This window comes from Brassica oleracea, chromosome C2 (assembly GCF_000695525.1).
Source record: "Brassica oleracea var. oleracea cultivar TO1000 chromosome C2, BOL, whole genome shotgun sequence".
In the NCBI taxonomy this organism is placed as follows: Eukaryota; Viridiplantae; Streptophyta; class Magnoliopsida; order Brassicales; family Brassicaceae; genus Brassica; species Brassica oleracea.
Genome location: NC_027749.1, coordinates 219540 through 240547, shown reverse-complemented (window position 1 = coordinate 240547; position 21008 = coordinate 219540). Strand labels below are relative to the sequence as shown.

General features: G+C 38.8%; 6 protein-coding genes across 11 annotated transcripts in view; 1 reads left to right on the top strand and 5 right to left on the bottom strand.

The window, feature by feature from the left end:
* Positions 1-1313: 1313 nt before the first annotated feature.
* Positions 1314-3086, bottom strand: LOC106326261 (trihelix transcription factor GT-3a-like). The gene is made up of 2 exons (XM_013764282.1): positions 2689-3086; positions 1314-1928 (listed from the first exon to the last, which is right to left on the bottom strand). The coding sequence occupies exons 1-2, from the start codon at positions 3004-3006 to the stop codon at positions 1314-1316; spliced, it is 933 nt and encodes a 310-aa protein (XP_013619736.1). The 5' UTR covers positions 3007-3086.
* A 2392-nt stretch (positions 3087-5478) lies between these two features.
* On the bottom strand, positions 5479-13937 carry LOC106327037 (symplekin). 5 transcript variants are annotated; one of them, XM_013765035.1, is made up of 28 exons: positions 13519-13937; positions 13208-13367; positions 13003-13095; positions 12816-12912; positions 12565-12721; positions 12046-12217; positions 11616-11741; positions 10919-11494; positions 10224-10793; positions 9808-9876; positions 9429-9545; positions 9104-9349; positions 8815-8862; positions 8591-8728; positions 8426-8521; positions 8254-8316; positions 8071-8178; positions 7887-7970; positions 7743-7790; positions 7547-7621; positions 7370-7465; positions 7160-7240; positions 7003-7074; positions 6870-6914; positions 6696-6779; positions 6442-6545; positions 6196-6313; positions 5479-6142 (listed from the first exon to the last, which is right to left on the bottom strand). In XM_013765035.1, exons 1-28 carry the CDS (start codon positions 13740-13742, stop codon positions 5639-5641), a joined length of 4371 nt encoding a protein of 1456 aa, XP_013620489.1. In that variant the 5' UTR covers positions 13743-13937; the 3' UTR covers positions 5479-5638. The 5 variants fall into 5 exon arrangements, with proteins under 5 accessions (XP_013620489.1, XP_013620492.1, XP_013620491.1 ...); XM_013765038.1 differs by having other exon boundaries at positions 5479-6112; XM_013765037.1 differs by having other exon boundaries at positions 6226-6313.
* A 1027-nt stretch (positions 13938-14964) lies between these two features.
* On the bottom strand, positions 14965-16156 carry LOC106327790 (pyridoxal 5'-phosphate synthase subunit PDX1.3; the record flags this gene model as incomplete). The annotated part of the gene is given in 1 exon segment (XM_013766040.1): positions 14965-16156. A coding segment is annotated over 1 exon segment (930 nt). The 3' UTR covers positions 14965-15207.
* Positions 16157-17368: 1212 nt separating this feature from the next.
* Positions 17369-18914, bottom strand: LOC106320336 (uncharacterized protein At5g39865). The gene is made up of 2 exons (XM_013758691.1): positions 18822-18914; positions 17369-18620 (listed from the first exon to the last, which is right to left on the bottom strand). The coding sequence occupies exon 2, from the start codon at positions 18608-18610 to the stop codon at positions 17543-17545; it is 1068 nt and encodes a 355-aa protein (XP_013614145.1). The 5' UTR covers positions 18611-18620; positions 18822-18914; the 3' UTR covers positions 17369-17542.
* On the bottom strand, positions 18894-20671 carry LOC106320353 (vesicle transport protein GOT1B-like). 2 transcript variants are annotated; one of them, XM_013758716.1, is made up of 7 exons: positions 20554-20670; positions 20146-20208; positions 19951-20042; positions 19779-19859; positions 19607-19704; positions 19453-19534; positions 18894-19291 (listed from the first exon to the last, which is right to left on the bottom strand). In XM_013758716.1, exons 2-7 carry the CDS (start codon positions 20174-20176, stop codon positions 19253-19255), a joined length of 423 nt encoding a protein of 140 aa, XP_013614170.1. In that variant the 5' UTR covers positions 20177-20208; positions 20554-20670; the 3' UTR covers positions 18894-19252. The 2 variants fall into 2 exon arrangements, with proteins under 2 accessions (XP_013614170.1, XP_013614162.1); XM_013758708.1 differs by having other exon boundaries at positions 19004-19291; positions 20146-20205; positions 20554-20671.
* A 141-nt stretch (positions 20672-20812) lies between these two features.
* The window catches only part of LOC106320344 (protein N-methyltransferase nnt1), a 1913-nt gene continuing 1717 nt past the window's right edge, over positions 20813-21008 (top strand). The window contains exon 1 of the mRNA XM_013758701.1: positions 20813-20957. Coding sequence (XP_013614155.1) covers positions 20897-20957 — 61 coding nt within the window. The 5' untranslated portion in view covers positions 20813-20896. The remainder of the gene's footprint in view (positions 20958-21008) is intronic.

The window sequence follows — 21008 nt, the reverse complement described above, 5'->3', positions numbered from 1 at the left end:
TTTTTTTTTTTTTTTTTTTTGATGCATATAGTTTATGTTTTCCTCAGGATCTGTATTCGACCTTAAAATGAACTGCGACTGTTTAATTGGCGGAAAATTAATTCAATGACGTAAATATTATATATTTTGAATTTGAGATAGAATGAAAACATTTAATACTTATGATTTGTAAATAATTTAAAATTTATTCGTTTTTTATAAATAGTGTAAACAAATGCCCTCATCAAAAGCACAAGAACATGGTGTGAATTAACTATTGCTAATCACACGATGACCAAATAGCACAAGGATAATCTTGATGACTCGTATCATAAAGAATGAAATCAAATTTGATATGATGGGATATTAATGATAATATGAAACAATTTCAAACACATTACATGGTCCGAAAACAGTCATATATACTTACTTCTGAAGTTTGCAGAGCCCCGTAGCTTCGAAATACGTACTGTCTGTCAACTTTATGTCTATTTCACATGCAAATTATGGTCTCCTTCTAACGTTACTTCTTTGACGTTTTTTTGTCTGTTTCTGCTTTCTTGTTTGGGGTTCACATGTTATTTTCCCACTCTAACTTATTTAAACTTCAAATTATAAATATTTGATCTAGTCTACCAGAAAAAAAATATTTAGTAAAAATCAATTAAGAAACCGCAAAAGCGATACATGAAAGTTTGTACGAGTGGACCTTTTAGTGCTTACTAATCCTAAGGTTCTACTTCTTCTATCCAATTGAGCTGATGGATTAAATGATGACCCCCTTTTATATACAAAAATGTTATTTAAAAAAAAACGCACTACAATTGTGTGACCCCCCTATGACACGGTTTTAACTGTGTTGCGATCTGCTTGGTAGCTGTCTCTTGCAAGCGCAGAAAAGAAAGAAATCAAATCCATAACTCAAATAGCTGCTTACAGAAAATAGGTTATATAACGCGGTGAAGTGGGACAAATGTGAATTGAGAACAAAGACTTTTATTTAGTTTAATTTTGTTTATCGAGTGAATAAAACTTATGGGGCATTTTTACTAGCAGACAGAAGTAGCTAAAAATACTAAACCAATTTGATTTTGAACACCTATAAGAAATTCCCTAAGCAAACAAGAAATTTAATCCGATCGAATCTGGTTGAGTTCAAGTAAAAAAGAACCATACCATGACATATATCAAATTGTTTTATTTGTCGTTCTCAATAACCAGTTACTCATACTATAAAGAAAACAAACATTAATTAGATATGATTTTAAAGAGATTTAAGTAACTAATTAAGGAACTAGCTATAAATAACCCATGCTTAAACAAAATATAAAAATTTAGAAGCCTTGATGTTGATCATCATCTTGATCTCTGTTAATCTGATTAAGCAAAACATCAATGAGAGTATCTCTCTTCTGAGCCCTAGCTTCCTCTCTCAGCCGTCTCTCATCCTCTCTCTCCATCCACCTCCTCTCCGCGGCGGCTCTCTCCTCCTCTAGCTCCGCCATTCTCCGCTGCCACTCTTTCTCTCTCTTCTCCTTCTCTCTCGCCTTCATCTCCCATGCATCTCTCCATTCTTTCTCCATCTTCACCGTTTGCCTCATAAAGTCCTCCAACATTTCTTTCAATGTACTACCCGCGACTTCAGCTTTGCTAGTGCCTTTTCCTTTTTTCGCACGTTTTTTTGGATTAGTAAAAGTACTTGTAGTAATCACTTCTGCATCTTTCTTGTGTGTCTCGACGAAAGACAATAATTCCTCGTTGATGTCTTGATTTAGCTCCTCAACTTCTTCTACTTCTTCGTCAGATGAAAACTGATTATGTTTTCTCTTAGAAGAAGTTCTTGGTTCTGACCACAACATTCTTTGCATTCTTGCTGTGAAAATCGATTGGATCTCGTTGTAAAATGGGAATTGCTGCCTAATAGGTTCTGGCTCAGTCGTTTCACACACCTGTCCCATTCATATTCAATATGTAATATATGTCGTGCATATACTAGACTTTCTGTTGTTCATGCATGTAAATATGACACTATTATAGTTATGCATGCTACTTTTGTTGCCTTGTACTTAACGTATAACGTATCTACATATATATGTAGACGTATTCAATTATCATGTGACTGGTAAAACGTTTCTTAATACTTAAGGTCATGCATCCGTTATATATAACGGTAATTGTTTTTGTGGCATTTTATGAACACGAGATATTACTTAATTACTTACGAATTACCATGTGAAATATTAGTAGTGTAATAAACAAAAAAAGATATATATATATATATATATATAGTACTGGTGTATAACGGATCAAATGTGAACATAATTAAGCCGTATCATGAAACTCACCATTAATTAAACGCATTAAAGTCTAATATCTAACTTGTTTCCACTAATGGCAGGGTCTAAACAACCGAAGAGATTAGGTTAAACTATGTGTAATATAGTTCATCGATGCATACACCACGCATAGACTAGGTGGTTTCCAATATGCATACTCACCCGCCACCGCAAATGAAAGAATACTTACACTTTTTTTTGTGCACGAAAGAATACATACACATAATCATAATTTTTTAGAATGATATAGCAACTTCTAAAAATGATGCATATACTTGTACTCATGATCATAGAACAACATCAACAGGTGTATATATAGTTAATTTAGACTATATATAGAGGGAATAATTAATAGATAGACAGTTGAGGTAACCTTGTATCTAGAGACGAGGTTCTTCCACTTGCTCTTACACTGTTCCGCGTTCCGAGCAAAACCCTTGTCGGCCATTTTACAGGCGACGACTTCCCAAAGTAGCTTATTACGTTTGGTTTCCATGAAAGTCTGATCTAGCTCTTCTCTTATACCCAAAAGCTCCTTTGTCTCATCTATGCTCCACTTTGGTATTCTCTCACCACCTCCACCGAGATCCATCGCCGCCGTCGTGCTCTGCGGCGGTGGAGTGAGCTGTTGCTGTTGGAATAACTGATAAAGTTGATGGTCGTGAAGGTGAAAAGGGTTACGTCGGTCCATTATTGGGATCGAATTCTTTGTGACGAAAAGAGAATAAGAGTTGTTTTAGGGTTACTTATAAATAAAGAGAGGTTTCTTTGAAAAAGAGGAGAAGACAGAGAGGATGAAGAAGAAGAGATATCTTAATTAATTTATGAGCTAGTGTGAAAAGAAGGTGTGAAATTGTCAAGGGACGATTGAAGTATATTTTTTGTTTTGTTTTTCTCTAATTTTTATAAGATTTTTTTTAAATGAATATACTAAAAATTATATAATTATATATCGGAATAAAATGTTAAATATCGATTTTCTTTTAGTGAAGAGGACACACTTCCGGGATTAGAAAAGAAAATAATAAAAGTTAAGAATTTGATTTAAGTAGCTAACTATTTTTTTTTTAAACTTTGAGAGCATTCACAATGGGAGCTCTTAAGGGAATCCTTAGAAGATGTGGAGCCCACTTTTTTAGAGTTTGTGCAAAAAAAGAATCCTTAAAATCTTTTGATAAGGATTGATCCTTACACTGTTCACGGGTCCCATTGACTACGTGGCGGTCCGTGAATGGTCATCTTTTTTTTTTTTTTTTCAGAAAAATCCAAAAAATCCAAGATTAATCTGAAATGCCCATGTGCTAAGGACTCCAATGAGTCTCACCATTGCGGATGGTCTTATCTTCCTGCCTTCTAGAGTTTTGAGGTACTTACAATAGCAATCTCAAACAACTATACCTTTCATCAATTAAATACAAAGTAAAAAGAAGTTCGACTAAATTATATACATCATATTGATGTCAAAAAAAGAATTATATATTATATTAAAAATAAAAATCGAATAATATTTTTAGAACCGATTATTTGCTTCTTTTAGTTTTTGTTGTTTCTTTTCTCGATCAAGGCGCAACCTAATAGTTCGTCGCGCTGATGACTGTTAAATCAAGTCCAATGTGAATTCTTAGCAAAAAATCCTTACCAAAAAAGTATTATAATAATATGTGGAGCTCACGAAATTTAAGAGTTTATGTCAAATTAATTTTTAGTTAAGGATCAGACTTGTTACTGTGTGCAGGTCCCACCACTACGTGGGATCCTGCGATTGACTCTTCCTCTTGTTTTTTTAGCTAAAAAAATAATTTAAAAACTTTACTTCCGTTATCAAACCAAAGTAACAGCGTTGCGGATGGTCTTAGAGGGGGAGAGCCGATATAAACAAACAGCTACAGAAGGTTTTCTTGTTGTTATGTATATTAAAGTAAGTAGACACCTAACGTTCCTTTCATATAAGAAAGTACATAGCTTCTGAAAATAAAAGACTACCGAATTATAATTAGCTAACATTTTTATCGATATTGTAAAATAGTTATTTGCAACGTGATTAATGAATATTTTTTTTACTGTGTACAAAACAAAAGACAAATATCTACGAGTTGAAAACAAGTATTATTCATATTGTTTTTGTATCCGGAGTGCAGTTTAATTTATGTACATTTTATGAATAAATAAATGAATAAATACAACTCATGTGAGACACCCTAAAATATGGTAGTACATTTTAAAGCAGCGTGATTACGTATATAATACAAGAGATAAAAATAGCAATGGGACAATGATACACATATAACAGTGAATCCAAAAGATATAAATTCAAGCTTACAATAATAATTATATATATAGAAAAAAGAAGAAGGGTGATAAGGTGGTCCATTGTTTCTGACGAACCGTGTTGATGAAAGTAAACAAATATTACATGAAATGCACTAGAGACGTCGCTCCCTCCCACCTGTCACCCCACGTTATGACAAAGGGATGCAAAAATATCATAATGGATTTTATGTTATTGGTTACGCTTTCCCTAAAAATGTTCCTAGAACGACCGAAGTTATAACTTATATACAAACTTCATTCTATTCTTTTTTTGAGACGAAAGAGAAGCTGCATGATTAGTCTCTTGTTCGTTGGCTAAGATAACAACAATAGTTTTCTGTCAACATCTTCAGGTGAAAGTTGAAAATATCGTTTTATACCAAAGAAATTTGTTGGAGGGAATTAAACGGGAGAGAGACGGTCAAACATTGATGGTGAGAATAATGCAAGAGATTGAAATAATAACCTACCAAAAAGGAGGTGTTTCTCCTCACTCTAATTTCGCCGCCATGATTAATCATTTTTGACTTAATAAAACTATTGACAAATTTTCTGAAATTTTCTTATTAATTATTCAGTCAGCTAGAGTAATGGTTTTAAAATCGATCTGAACAACAATTTTGACTTGGTACTGCCGATCAAATTGTTGACACTTGACGGAGAGAAGACATGTCTTGATCAGTAGTCATGAAAACATTTTTGCAACATCTTTTTTATATCAGTCAGTGTCTTAAAAATTAGCTTCAGCAGGGGTTCTTCACGTCCAGAGTCAAGTTTTTGGGTTCGTTTCATGGTTACCCAATACAAACATGAAACCATTCTTTTACAAAAAAATAACTTAAGCAAACTCCCATCGTTGTCAAGTTTATTTGTTTGTATTAGTCTTTGATTCAAGAAAAACATTACAATCGCTAATGATACAGTGACATCTTTAATTTAATTCTACAAAATTCATTTGAAATAAAATAAAATCCTTTGAAAAATGCTACCAATACATGTCGGAGAAAAGTTAGTCACTCTTCTTCTTCTTCTTCTGCAGAAGATTCCTTTGACTTGTCAACTTCAGACCTCTCGTTTTCCGAGGTTGCTGTGTCCTCTTCCATCTTCTCATTATCGGGTTGAGAATCTGATGTCTGGGTATGGCTCGTTGGTGCTAGAGGAGGATCCGAGTCCGACACTTGGGTGGTCTGACTCACTTCAGACTGACCCGCACCAATGGGACTGCTCTGAGACTGACTCGTCTCTGACCGGCCCGTAGCTATAGGACTGCTTTGAGAATGACTGGCAACCACCTGACTGGTTTCCTGATTATGATCTGTTTCAGAGTGACTCAATGGTACGGAGACTTGCTGAGACGGGCTCGTTTGCTCTTGCGACTCGCTTGCTTGCTGCTTTCCCTGACCCTCTTGTGTTTCACTGGCTTGCATCTGACTCTCTTGTGTTTCACTCGCTTGCACCTGACTCTCTTGTGTCTCACTCGCTTGCACCTGACTCTCTTGTGTCTCACTCGCTTGCACCTGACTCTCTTGTGTCTCACTCGTCACTCGCTTGCTGTCTCACTCGCTTGCACCTGACTCTCTTGTGTCTCACTCGCTTGCACCTGACTCTCTTGTGTTTCACTTGCTTGTACTTGACTCGTCTGTGTTCCCTGAGAATCAGGGACAAGTCCAAGAACAGCCAATGTAGATCTACCCAAAAAAAGAAAGAAAAAAGGATTCATATCTCTCAAATGGATTTTCCAAATAGCTGAAGAGCTTTGTTCTAATTCAAATCCGTAGACGATTGAAAAAAAGAGAGAGAGAGAGGGAAAGGTAACCTTGGAAGTGAAGACTGAATATCTGGCTGGCTGGCATGCGCGGCCAGAGGAGCTCTTAAGGATGAGATTTTAGTCAATGCATTTCCCAGCTGAGTTGGAGGAAGCTGCACACAAAGAAATTTTGATGATTAAAACCCTTTCTTCTTCTTCTTGCAATTGTAATAGAAGAAATTTAAAATGTATAACGAGAGTATTTTTAACATAACAGCTGAGATTCTGATACTCCAATACAAAGCAGATCAGGGAGGAGTTACCTGTAGTAAGACCTTGTATGATTGAGGCTGTGTTGACTGGGCACATTTCAAGAATCCTACCCACAGTTTCGGATATTTCCATATCTGAAGCAGCAATGTGTACATATAAAATCATAAGATTGAACCAAGAACAGAGAGAGAGAGAGAGCATGACGTTCCAAGAACATTACCGACCTGTTTGCTAACGAGACGAGAAAGGATCTCCATGATAAAGTCGGACTAGTAGAACATTTAGTTGAAGAGATTATTATTTAAGTGAAAAATCAAATTGGGCTCCAAAAAGAGAGACATGTTATGAGTTTGTTACCAGAGCTGGAAAAGCACCGATAGCTTGTAGAACTGTACGCATGAATAACATTGGCAGCGGAATTTGCTGGACCTGCACCCAGAAACTCGCCAATGAGCAAAAAAGATATCTCTAAGAAAAACAAACTGGGTCGGTAAGATGGAGACTGTTACTGTACCAGTTGGTTCAGAACGCCGGCTAAAACCTGTTGAGTGAATGTCTGCCTCTGTGCGAAACAGGTATTGCATGCATCTGTGATCTGTTAAGATAGTATTTGATTGAATAAGCAAACCTCCGGGTTTGTAAATTTTAGGTAAACAAGTGGCGGAGATCTCCTAATCTGTTCATCTATTTGCTGCATGTTGTAAAGAAAATGGTCGAGGCATACCTGTTTAAGCGGTATTCCGTCTCTCGCTGGGTCGATGCTATGGATAGCAATTAAAACTTCTGATGGAGAAAGCACTGGACCAGACTGAGATGGTCCCTGAGAACCAAATTCCAGACTCAGAAGATCAAACTTACCTCAGACGCAAGATGTACGCAATAGAAAGCTTAAATTAGATACCTGCAGGACACGAGAGAGTGCGACTTGGAATTTCTCCATAGGAAGACTGACCATATGAGGGAAAACACGTAGAACCTGATAAAGAGAGAGAGAGAGAGAGAGAGAGAGAGAGAGAGAGAGAGAGAGAGACAAGTTACAACGTCAGGAGACTAAGAAGCACCAATAGAAGGGGAAAAGGGTAGGAAAGCAGATTTACATCGTCTCTTGGCATGAACGGCAATATTGGGAAAATAATTTCTACATCCTGCAGTTCCATCAAAAATTTCAAAACCCAAAGGATTAGAAAAAAATGACGAAACACTAATAAAGAGTTTTCAATGAAACATTCCATTGTCTTCACCTTTATTCTTGTATCAAACAACTTTCTTATGGTATGTATCAACTCTAAAGAAGGCTTAGCCGCCTCAGTGAGGGTTTGAAGAACCTGTCATCAAGAAGAAACATTAAGAGAATATTAAAACTACTCACAGCTCTTTTCACCTATTTGCAGCATAGAAGACAGAGTTAAGAAGAAAGATGAAAACCTGCATTAGAAGGTTCTCACTTCCATTCGGTGGGTCTGCTATAATTTTAAGAAGCTCAGATGATGAGCCCATAGTACGAACTAGTATTGGGATTTGACGATGGATAGCCTACATATATAATCAGTGCGAATAAATAACAGAAAAATATAATACTAATTTGAGAAAAGCATGCTCCAGTCCTACCTGCTTAACAGGATCTGATGCATCTTTGTAAATGCTGAACACATGGACAAAAAGGGCGTGCTTCTGAAAATTATATAGTAAGCATAGGAATCAAAACCTTTAGCAAAATTAGCTGCAAGCTTAAAGGCTAGAATTGTCATCTAGTAGAAGAACGGTGCAAAAATCACAAGACCTTGGTACATAGTGCAAAATAGAGTGATAAGCAGCGTTGGGCTTCGGTTACTGAAGTTGCTTCTAAGGACGAATCCATGCCCGCACCACTCACCGGCTGAAAAAAAAGTTGCGACCAGATACTTCTTATCCAAAAAATAATTTGCTTTCATGCACGAACAAATACCTTTACACAATCATTGCTCAACGTTTCAGGACCTCCTCTCTCTGAAGAAATGCAACTCACTACGGAAAATAGCTTGTCCTTTGCAAATTCCTCAATCTGTTGTGTAATGAATGATAAAGAATAGAGCTTGTTTGCCACCTGTAAAATACGATACCCCGCAATTATTAAAGTGGCAACACATCAAACAGCGGAATAGTACATCTCATGGTTTTGGGGAAACATACCAGGCGGATTGCTTTCATGCGAATCTCTTCCAAGGGGTGAACAGCACTCTTTTATTCAAAAATATAGAGGAAAAGGGAATAAAATTAAGTGAGAGCCATAAAGAAGAAGAAACACTTGGGAAATACGAAACCCCAACTACATATAGGAAAAACCGGAAAAAACTCAGAAAAAAGGAGAAAGAACCACAAACACAATGCATGTATAAAAAATCCACTGAAACCTGAATGATGAAAATGTTTGCCGCGCCAAAGAAAAAACGAATCAGTAAAGAGATGAGATAGAAGAAACCTGCAAAGCAATCTTCAGGCAGTCATTCCGGATTCCAGGTCTAGTTAAAATCAGACTCCAAACCGCACTGAGGCCTTGAGTAACACGGTCTCCGCTAGGTAAGTCCTTTTCAACCTTGTCACCACTTTCAGGACAGCAAAACGATTCCAACAACTTCAGAACTGATTTTGGCAGAAATGGAGAATCTCCGAGCAATTTACTTAACGATTTATCAGACGGTGGAAAAGAATCTCTAAGTGCTTCAGCCTAGAAAGTAAAGAAATGTTTCTGAGAAATTTCCAAGTAAAAAGTCGATTAAGATTGTTAAAAAAAAGTGAATACTTACCACAGCCACCAAGAAACTTTCATATGCAGACGCAGCAGTAGTTGACGAGAAGAAATCTTGTTCTGCTTCTGCCTCCCCGTATAGCCTGTAGAGAACCCGCACAGTCAACTCATGTCCCTGACAACATAAGTGACAATGATCAGATAAAATGGCTTTTGAATCAAGTTGGGATGTCATTCATCATTTTCGATACTAAGATATAGCAGAGTAAAGCCAGGCTGAGAACACTCAAAATTTGAAAATCTCCCGGGATACAATCCGAGAGTCAGAATCGAAACCACCAAAATTGGGGCTTTCGATGCCACCAAAATACAATAAGCATACACAGGATTCACCGATTCAATTGTTCACCATTACAGACAGGAAAACAAATTCTCACCTCATGACTCAAATAATCAGAGAGAATGTGTTCCTGTAACATTTTCCAAGGGTCCAACTCCGAAGGAAACTGCAAAAATGGTAAATGTGACGATCAATTACTATGAGACAGAATGTCATAAATGATCATCTTGTTAACATATTGGTAGCATCTAGGACGTATTTAACAGGTATAAAACAGGAAAGCATCACAAAAATCAAACATCAAGTAGTAGTACTACAACTATTCACTTTCTATAAGAACATTAGAGTTGAGGCAAAAAAAATGCAGAGGCCGATAAGTCCAAACTTATAAAATCACACAAAAGAAATTTTCCTGCAGAGTAATAACTCGTAAGCTAAACTAAGAGAGAGCTTAGAAGAGAGTCATCTTCTCAGAACGCTTACAGGAGCAAAAAAGATAGTTTAGAAAATGACCTCAACTCCCAAGTGAGCAAGAAGAGAAAAACGAAGTTGTGAGCCACCAGACATTGATACTTGTTTATATGCTTCAACAATGCGCAAAAACACCAGCTTCTGCAAACTGTCTTTCTCTTCATCAGAAAGGTTGACAACAGGTGCTGATATCTTAGGCAAGACAAACTGAGGCGCAGAAGCAAGTGAAGTTGCCGTTGAGGAAACCAAGCTGTAAGAACCTATGCCAGTCGCCTTTGGACTAAACTCCTCAGACTTATCCACTGACACTGATGGAATCACAGCGAGAAGAAGTTCTCCACTGGCACTCGTATCTTGGTTCTTGCTGGCGGCCTCCACATTTGTCGAACCCAATACAGAAGTAAAAGGGGCTTCTGATAACACATAACGTTGAGCAGAAGAATCTAGTCCAGGTATACCACTTTCTATATTCCCTCTGTAATCCACATTTGGTGGAAGCTCAATATTGCCCTCTTCATTTACTGAAGAGGCTGATAAGCCACTTGCAAGAACTGCATCTACAGACGGAAATATCGGCTGGTCCACATGATGCACACAGAGTTCTTCACCTTCCTGCCATTGGTGAGATTTAAATGTACAGTACAATCTTAAAAACTAGGAAGCAAAAAAAGGAAGAAATGACAGCAATAAAATATCACACATATAAATACTTTTAATTGAGTAAAGAGCACCCATACATTTTCCGTTTTCGGTGTGTGAGGATTTATCAGGGCAGCAACTGGTGGGAATGCAGTTGACAGTGAAAGAACACCAGCCACAAACGATGGTGGATATTTAATTTGTGCATCACTACCAACTATAGACATGTTCATCACCAGCTCATCGGTGCCATCAGCATAAGAGGAACTATTTAGTAGAATATTATGCATATTAGCCATCACAACATCGGCCAGCAGATCCGCAGAAATACTAGAAATAAGGATCTCTAGAGATCCAATTGCTTTTTCACCCTGGGCAACCAATGCTCCAAACATAGCAACCAGTTGCTGAACAGGTCCAGTATCACTCACTCCTCTGCTATTACTTGGTCCAGTTGAAGTAGAAGTAACCAGAGGTAGAGAGCCAACACTGTTACCATTTAATCCTTCAGTAGATTCTCCTGACACAGAAGGTGTTATTCTTGATCGTTTTCCAGTCAAAGCATCTCCATTTAGATCAATATTGTATTCCGATCCAGATCTTTTCCTACCAAAGTTACTTTCCGCAACAACAGAATTTGCACGGAGAGAATTCTGTTCCACTGATACCTGAAACTAATAAGTTTTGGATTTAAGTGTCCGTATCTAAAATATATAACCAAAAAAATAAGACGCATGAACACACACAACCATCAACATCTAGATTCAGTTATAGATGGAAAGAGGAACAAACTACCTTTGTATCCTCTACACAGTCTTTGTCTTGAATGCTTCCGTTAGTTGCGTAAAACAGATCTTCAGCTTTCTCTGCCCGACTGCCACCTTCTATCTCTTTCAGAGCACCGATCAACCGGTCCTTCCACTGGAACAAAGTACAAGATAGGGATCAAAATAATTGAAAACAAAAACAACTCCATGGAGAACAGTTTACCTCAACATATACAAGAATGGTTAAACCACTATTAACTGATTAGTAAGATATGATAGTAAGTAAGCCAGTCAGTAAAACACACATGATCCAGACATCCGAACGCATTAGCTAACAATCTACAGAATTTTTTTGGGAAGATCAAATAGAAAGCACTGGACAATGCTCGGGATAAAGCAAATAATCAATCGTACACTAATGAACTAAATCCTTAGAAGTGAATTAAGCAAAACAATACCGGTGCAGCAGCCGGATGTGTACATTCCAAGCAGGAGAGAAAAACAGTCTTGAGGGCAAGATTTGCTGCTGCTGCATGCACTCCTTTGAGAAAGCTTGGGGCATCCAAGCTCAGTAGAACAGGCAGAATTCGTCCACAATATGCAGGACGTTTCTTTGCAACTGATGAAAGACTGTATAAGAAACAGAATCAAATAAAGAGGAACTCTTGAGCCATAAGACAAGTTTACATGACATCCTGGATCTCCATACATACAACAATTCTATAATTGAAGATACCAGCAGATTACAAATGAAAGCAACTTAGTCCTCTCTAGATTGGATGCTCTTTCAGACAACAAAATTCAAATCCGAATTTTTGATCCATGTTCAGAGATAACCAAGATTTTATAGAAAAATGATCCAAAAGAGTCGATGAATTTTATAGAACATTTGACATGTGCCCTCTGCCGAGGGCCAAACTGACAGACTAATACCAAATGGAACTTGCAGAAATAGATGAACTCAAGAAACAACTTACCTATTGATAAGAAAAATAATGGTGGAGCTATTTAGAGATTTAGCAGCAGGGTGCCTAAGCTGATCAAGCAGTGAAGCCAATTTCTGGCTGGCCTCAATGGACAAGTCTCCGATATTCAAAACAGGATGCCCCCCACGAAGAATAGAAATATTAAAATCTGAAGGACAGGTAACTAAACTGTATAAGCAACTGGCTAACTAATAAGAACAAGAAACTTCAAGTTTCAAGAATAGATCCATAAAGAAATATACCTTGAGACTCCAAAGACACGCTAGGGTCAGGTGTATACAAAAGAATAAGCGCTTGCACAAATTTGATAGCGCATAACTTTACACCACTGTTTCCTTGCTAATATACAAGTCACAAGAGAAAAAGATGGAATCAGAAAAGATTAAAAAGAGAACATAGGGGAGATTGGAGAAAGCATTTAGTTCCCACCTTGAAAGCCAAAGAGCATATTTCATCCTTGAACTTAAGCATCCATGTCCAGGAAGATTGAAGAAGCTCATCTAGCTCACTAGAATGCAAACCCTAGAACCCAAAAAAAGAGAGCCAAGGTAAGTCAAATAAGAAGGGATTTAGATACCAAATGGAGGATGAACAGGTCACGTATGCAAAACACAGAAAGAAAAAGAGGAGCAACCTGAAGTGCGAATTTATGGAGGGTGGAAGGGAAGAGAGCAGAAGCAGAAGCGATGACCTGCCTGACGACAGCGGGGGTGTCATCTTGGAGAGACTTAATAAAAAGGGGAACTATCTCAGGTAATAATTCCACATCGTTCAAACCAATTTCACCAAGAATCCTGCAGCATAACAAGTGAAGAAAGAAGAGTATACTAAGCCCCAATAGAAGAGCTTACAATCACTCCCTGACGAATCCAATTGTGACAAGTGTTTGTAAAATTACAAAGAAATCTAAACCTAATCGGAAAAGGAGAGAGAAACGGAGCTTACTCGGCGACGAACTTGCGGGCAGCACCGAATTGATCAGAGAGAAGATCGAAAAGGAGAGGAAGAAGCTCGGCCGGGAAAACGGATGCTTCTCCTTGCAAATTCCGACGCAAATTGCGCAAGCGGTGCAGCTTCGGAGGCAAATCGGTGGCTGATTTGGCGGATCTAGCGAGACCTTGGAGCTTTCCTCTTGAATACGAAGAAGAAGCCATGATGGCTCCCACCATTATCGGCTCGAGCAATTATATTACTATGCCAAACGTGAAGGATCGATGCACATATCTCTCTCTCTCTCTCTCTCTCTCTCTCTCTTCCGTAGGGTTTAGAGAGACGACGACAAGGACGCTGGAGAAGAAGATTCGCTTTTATTTCTGCTACGAGCAACTATTTTGTGAACTGCTTTCCCTGTTTTCGCGTCTTTCCAAAAGGAGAGAGGATTTTATTCTAATATACCACCCCTTACAACCCCTCAAAATTTCTAATATATCATTTTTCTAATAAATCATACTTCCTCCGTTTTTAATTTTTAAGTAGTTTTTGCTTAAAACCACAAATATTTAGAAAGCTTTAATTTAAAAAAAAAATATATCATCTAATCAATTAATTCAACCAATTATAAAAAAACTTAACATTATTTCATTGGTCACACAATATCCACTAAATGTGAAACAAACTCTTTTTGCTAGAACTATTTACATTTGGAAACGGAGGGAGTATTTTTCTTCTTTTTCTTTCTAATATACCCTATAATTTCTCAAAAATTTCTAATATATCCCTCTTCTAATAAATTCTATTTTTCTTCTTAATTTTTCTAATATACCCTGCAACCTCTCAAAAAATTCTAATATATTCCTCTTTTAATAAATCATATTTTCTACTTTTTTTTTAATTTACCCTATAATTTCTCAAAAATTTCTGATATATTTTTTTCTAAGAAATGAAAAGAAAAATAATAATAAAATACTAAAGGGTAAGAAGGGAAGGAAGAAAGAGAAAGGGTAGTGAGGAAAGTCAGGGTACTAAGAATAAAATGTTGGGAAGTAGGGTGTTTTAGATTACTTTCCAAAAAGAGACGTATATTATATAATAAGCACACGACCTAAAGAGAGAAATTACGGATATAATGGGCCGATTAATTAGAATGAGCCCATTTAAAGGGCCAGATAACCTTGCGGACTTATGGTCCTAGTGGAGTCGTTCCGGTTCATGCAGCAGGGGACATTGAAAAAAACCCAAAATCTTACGAACAGATTGTAATCCCCAACCGCATTACATATTATCTTTTCTCTGTTAGGCTTATAGCGATGCTTGAGACCACAGATTGATATAAGAACTAGAGGCTCCAGGAAACCAAATTCAATACCAAACTATGACGACCCTTTTGTTAATCAAACCTCTCATACGAATAACAGGTTCCCACAAGCTCAATATCAATGTACTCAAAGAATGTCTCATTTTAAAAACAAAACAAATTATTATTCTTATTCTTATTATAACTGACAACTTGTTCTTGCAAATAGAAGAAGTCGATTACAATCACTACCAAAGATTATAAGGGAAAACACCAAAGGGATTACATAAAACTACTCATCAAATATCATCTTTTTGTTTTGTCTTTTTTTTTTGGAGATCACTGCAAAAATGGTCTGAAACCATTCTCGTCTGAAATTTTACCTTTCGTTTGGTTGCTTTTCACTCGGAGCGATTAGCGAACCTCTCAACCTTGTCGTCGTTGAGATTGATCCCAACCATGGCCTCTCCTAGCCCACAGCTCACCTCCACAAGCATCTCCGGGTCACTGTAATGAGTCACCGCCTGAACAATCGCACGCGCCCTACGAGATGGGTCACCGCTCTTGAAGATACCAGAACCCACGAAGACACCGTCGCACCCAAGCTGCATCATGAGGGCTGCATCTGCCGGAGTAGCGACTCCACCGGCGGCGAACTGAACGACGGGAAGACGGCCAAGCTGTTTGGTCTGCATCACGAGATCGTAAGGAGCGGCTAGCTTCTTGGCGAAAGTGAAGACCTCGTCGTCATCCATGTTCCTTAAAACCCTTATGTCACCCATAACAGACCTCACATGCCTCACCGCCTCCACGATGTTCCCAGTCCCAGCCTCACCTTTCGTCCTAATCATCGCCGCGCCTTCGCGGATCCTCCTGAGAGCCTCCCCGAGGTTCCGGCAGCCGCAGACGAAAGGGATCCGGAAGTTATGCTTGTTGATGTGGTGGTCTTCGTCGGCGAGAGTCAACACCTCGCTCTCGTCGATGTAATCGATTCCGATCGCTTCGAGGATCTGCGCCTCCACGAAATGACCAATCCTGGCCTTCGCCATCACCGGAATCGTGACGGCCTGCTTGATATCCTTTATCATCTGGGGATCGCTCATCCGAGCGACGCCTCCCTGAGCGCGAATATCGGCGGGGACGCGCTCCAGAGCCATGACGGCGCACGCGCCAGCTTCCTCAGCGATGCGAGCCTGGTCGGCGTTGACGACGTCCATGATAACTCCGCCGCGGAGCATCTGAGCCAGACCGACCTTGACGGAGAAGGGAGATTTCTTCGCCTCCGTTATCGCACCGTTACCGTACACCGCCACGACGCCGGTTCCTTCCATTGTCGGAATCAATGAGAGAAAGAGAAGAAGAAGAAGAAAGTTTTGTGGTGGAAATGGAACAAGATTGATTGGTGAATCGATTTCTGGCCCATCCTCGCCTATCTTCGACTCTCCTTTATACTGGAAAAACTTTGTGATAAAAACCCATAAATAAAATAAATATTATAGTCCCATTTTCATTGGCTATGATCGGGCGGTCCAGATTAAAAACACGCCATTTCGATTTTCGGGTTAACACACATGATTAGTGGACTGCAATTACTATTTTAAAGTTATAAATTAATATTTAAATGGAGTTGTCCGAATTTGGATTATCTCATCTATCTAATCAGACTATCAGTGGTAAATGCATTCCTAAATCAACGAATATGTAACGTAATCAAAAACATCTTAAACAACATGTTTAAATTTCACTTCTATCCACCAACCTTCTTGTAATTTAGTCTGATTCATAATTTCACTATATCTAATTGCAGTGAGACTGATTCGTAATTTAGTCAGAGTCGTTTTAGCTAAAATATTAACATCGCTGATAATCGCTAGCGCTGCCCTATAGCCATAGTGTATGAACTTGACTATTATATAACAGAAACAAATTATAATTTTTAGTAATATACAAGACTATCACGATTTACCATGGAATATAGTCTGTATAAATCCGTAGTATGAACTTTGAACATTAATCATTTGGTCAAACAATCCAAATTGTTTCTGCAATCAAACTTTTTATTATGTTATCACTTATGGGAAAAATCATCTGACACCAGAGAAATGTAACTGGACCTCGTAGAATCCACGACTGTCGCTCTAGTCCTCATCAGTTGTTGCACAAAAAGACAATGAGAAAAAAAGAAAAAAGATGACAGAAAATGATGGAAAGCATCTTCTCTCTTCACGTTAAACTTGTTTATTTGAACTATCGATAGCCAGTGGGACTATGAGAAATATTAGGAGAAATATGTTAAAAAAAACAAATAGTTGTGGTTGATTAAAAAAAAGCAGCCCTAAATAATATCAGAGAAAAAAGCTGTTTGCAACGATAGAAAACAAATAAATAGGCGGCTGAGGATGAAAAGGAAGGGCCGCCTCTAGTTTGCAATCAGTAGAATTTTTTCCACTCACTCCACCCAGCGGCCCAACACTCCCAACTTGGTCATGTGATTACTCGACTGCAATAATGACTGATTACTATAGTCCAAAACAATCACTGACTACCTTTTTTCTTATATAACGGGACTCTTTTGAGCAAACAAAACAAGGGTAAAGTAGAAACAATCAGAACCTATACTTAAGAAATGAACCATAATGTATGTGTGTAAAGAATCGGTACAGCACATTAAAAGAATAAAATCAATAAACGATGAAACCAAATATACACACACACACATAAGAAGAAAAGGTAGATCTAGGAGCAATCAAGGCAGACAATCAAGCCATTCTCGTTACATAACAAACACTGAACCCTGGAACCATCACTAGAGACAATCCGTCTGCTACCTCTGCATCCATCACACATCAAAAACCTAAACCCATCGCACCTCCCGCAAGGTGTATCTCCGGCGACTGGAACCCCCTCAAACAAAGCCCTGAACTTACCTTGCTCGTGCAGACACAACACCCTCTGAGCTCCGCCGATGCACCTCCCCTTCACGAACAGAACCGGAGGCAAAACCTCTGTTCCCTCCGCTGCTGCTGAAATTCTCCGAAGCTCGTCCCTGTAGTGTTTGTGCATCGACACATCCCTCTCGTAGTACTTGACCTTAAAGCTATCGAGGAGGAAGCGGATCATGTTGCAGTCGTCGAACGTTTTCCTGATTCCCCTAAGAGAAGTTGTGTAGAATACAACAGACTCCTCTCCTCCAGGAGGACACCGTTCCTCAAATCCCAATAGCGGCTCTTCTTCAGCGATGGCGTTTACAATCCCAAGGTCGTCGAGGGGAGGAAGGGCATCCTCGATGCTCACTTTCTCCATTCCGCTTTCATCGGCGGGAAAGGCGATAACGTCTTCGTCTTGATCGAGATTGGGGTTTCTGGATAAATCGTTGATTCTCCTAAAGCAACCCACAGCTAATTCGAAGGCTTCGAGCAGCTTCGGATCGAAGAGTGTGGTTGAATTCAACTCAGGTCTTCTGAATCCAGACCCCAAACTCTTTCTCCCCATACCTGAACCGGATTCATAAGCAGCCGCCGTTTTGCTATCTTGATTTACCGGTGGACGGATGTTCTCCTCGTTCCCAGAAGCTGCTTCTCCTTTATTCTCGTTTTCCACGAGTTCCGATGTTGTATCGGCAATGTGAGGGGACCTCCAGATCATAGAAGAAGCTGCTGTAATCTGGGGAATAGGATTAGATATCTTTGGAAGAAGCTCATCTGCAGCTGAAAGCACCTGCAGAATCCGATCCTGATTCAGGTACTCCCCCGCAGCTCTGATCGATTTCAACTTCTTTGCAAACTTCATCCTCGATGACTTCATCTCCTGAGATCTGTAACCAATCGGATCAAAGTCGCTGGTGATAAGAAGGTTAAAACAAAAAGTGTGCAGGTGAAGAAGAAGAAGAAACAGAGTTGTGATTGATGATTATTCAATTTTTATTCCTAACGGCTAGAAAAGACGGTCGCTACTTTTTTTTTTTTTTTATCGGGGAAAACAAACGAGAGTGAGCTATTAGGAAGGGATACAGTACGGTTGGGTGCATTGAGAGTGAGTGCCACGTTGGTATTTAATTTAACAATGCACGTTTCATAAGCGCCATCGCAACTTTAAAGAGAGCCTCTAATATATGACCTCATCAGTGTGGTGGACAGTTTTGTAATGTATTCAAAAAAAAAAAAAAAAAAAAACAAATGGTGAAACAATTTCAGAAAGAAAGAAAAAACCCCTAAAAAACTCTTAAACCAAAATGATTACAAACCCACCAAGAGGTTGTTCAAGTCAATGAGTTAGTCTTTTTTAAGTACACAGACAGAAAGAAACACACAGCTTCAACTCGTATCTTTTGCTGCTCCAGGCTATTTTCTTTCTCCTACGGGTTTACTTCTCTACAAGCACATACCATCCAAACCTCTTCTTTCTTCCAATCGTTTCTCCCGCTCAGTGAATTCTCTGTCGAGTTGACTAGACGGGCACACGCTTGCCCCGGTACTTGTCAAAGAACTGTTGCATCACATACACAAAAATACGAGCCAATCAATACTAAGCGGAATATGCAACAGAGTTGATAGAAACTTTAGAAAAAACTAGCCTAGAGAACTAACTCAAGATCAGCCTAGAAACAATTGAATAAGTTTTTCTGTTGCAGTGAATTGGAAACATACAGATCGAATATAAGGTAGCTGAATGATCCAGCCGAGAACAGGTATCTTTTGTACGAAAACTGCCAAGGTTGGCCAGAAGCCGCTGAAATATGGAAACACTGTTAGTAACTAACTGTCTGTGCAAAACACCAGTAAGGGGGAAAAAGAACGAGACCTGAAGAGAACAAAAAAGCCATAGGTCTCCAACATCATTCCAAAGATAGGCCAGCCAAGGAGTACAAAGAAGAAGCCGGACCCAAAAGATATGGTTCCCTGAGTGGAAACACAATACGTATTAACCAGAAAAAACACTCTTAACTAAAGTAGGAGAAGGGAGAAAGAGAAACCTTATAGTTCTGACGCTTGGTGAAAAACTGCATGGTAGACTTGAGGCCAATGGTAAGACTAACCCCAGAGATGAAAAGAATCTGAAAAAGAAAAAGCTGAGTGGGTCAGTAACAGTTGCTGAAAGGAAATGATATATAAGTTTAAGTTTAAGAGGAGGGGAACAATACATACATTACCCATGGCAAGTAAGCCCTTATCGAAGACAAACATGATTCCCAAAAAGGAGAAGAAAACGCCAAATGCTGTCAGCCCTAACCCAATTTCTGTTGCATAACAAAACCATTTAAGTAAACCAAAAACAAAACAAAACAAAACAAATTCAATGATCCACTCTCGCTAGTAACAACATAGCAAATGAAGACATACTTTTCCTGTCATTCATCTCGAAGGACATCATTGTGGGATGCTTGCTTCTTTGACCTTTCGCTGCTACATAATAAAAGAAGAAGAAGCTGAAACGCACGGCTACAATAAGGGTTTACAAAATGTGCAAATGGCTTCACCAAGGCTCTGATATACAGGGAATAAATATTCGGAAACAGTAGATGGATTTGAGGTGGTAGGTGATACTTTTAACGGAATCAAACGAACATAGGGCGATAATAAAATCGGACAACACAGAGAAGAGAAGAGATTCAATGATACTAGAATCGATCTAATCTGAAGGATTGTAAGGAGAGAGATGATGATGATCGATCATAAGAAAGGAAACCGGCAATGATGGATCGTAACTCACAGATCTAGTACAAGTAAGACAAAAAAAGGGGTGCAAACCTAGCACGCAGATGCTCCTCGTAGATGAATTGAAAGATCAGGCGAAGAGAGACACGAATTGGACGCAGAGAGGAAGAAGAAGAAGAAGAAAGAGGTCTCACTTGTCGCCGGAAAATAAAATAGTGATATATTTGTTAGTATGAAATTATGTGTGTTTTGAAGTTACTATAACACCCCCATGCACTTCTGTCATCAGCCCGGCCACGGTAGTTATGATCAATATATAATCGAGGGGTGTATGAGTAAATCTACATATAAACGCAAAGCTCCGGTCACACTGTCTCCGGTCCAGAGCTAAAACCAAATCCCCTAATTCAATCAATTTCAATCTCGAACCCCACTCATGGATATAGCTCTCTTCTCGCCGTCCTCCCTCTTCGCCGCCGACGATGACTCCTCCTCCGGTAACACTGATCTCTTTCTTTCTAGTTTCTGCTTTTGACCCCCCCCCCCCC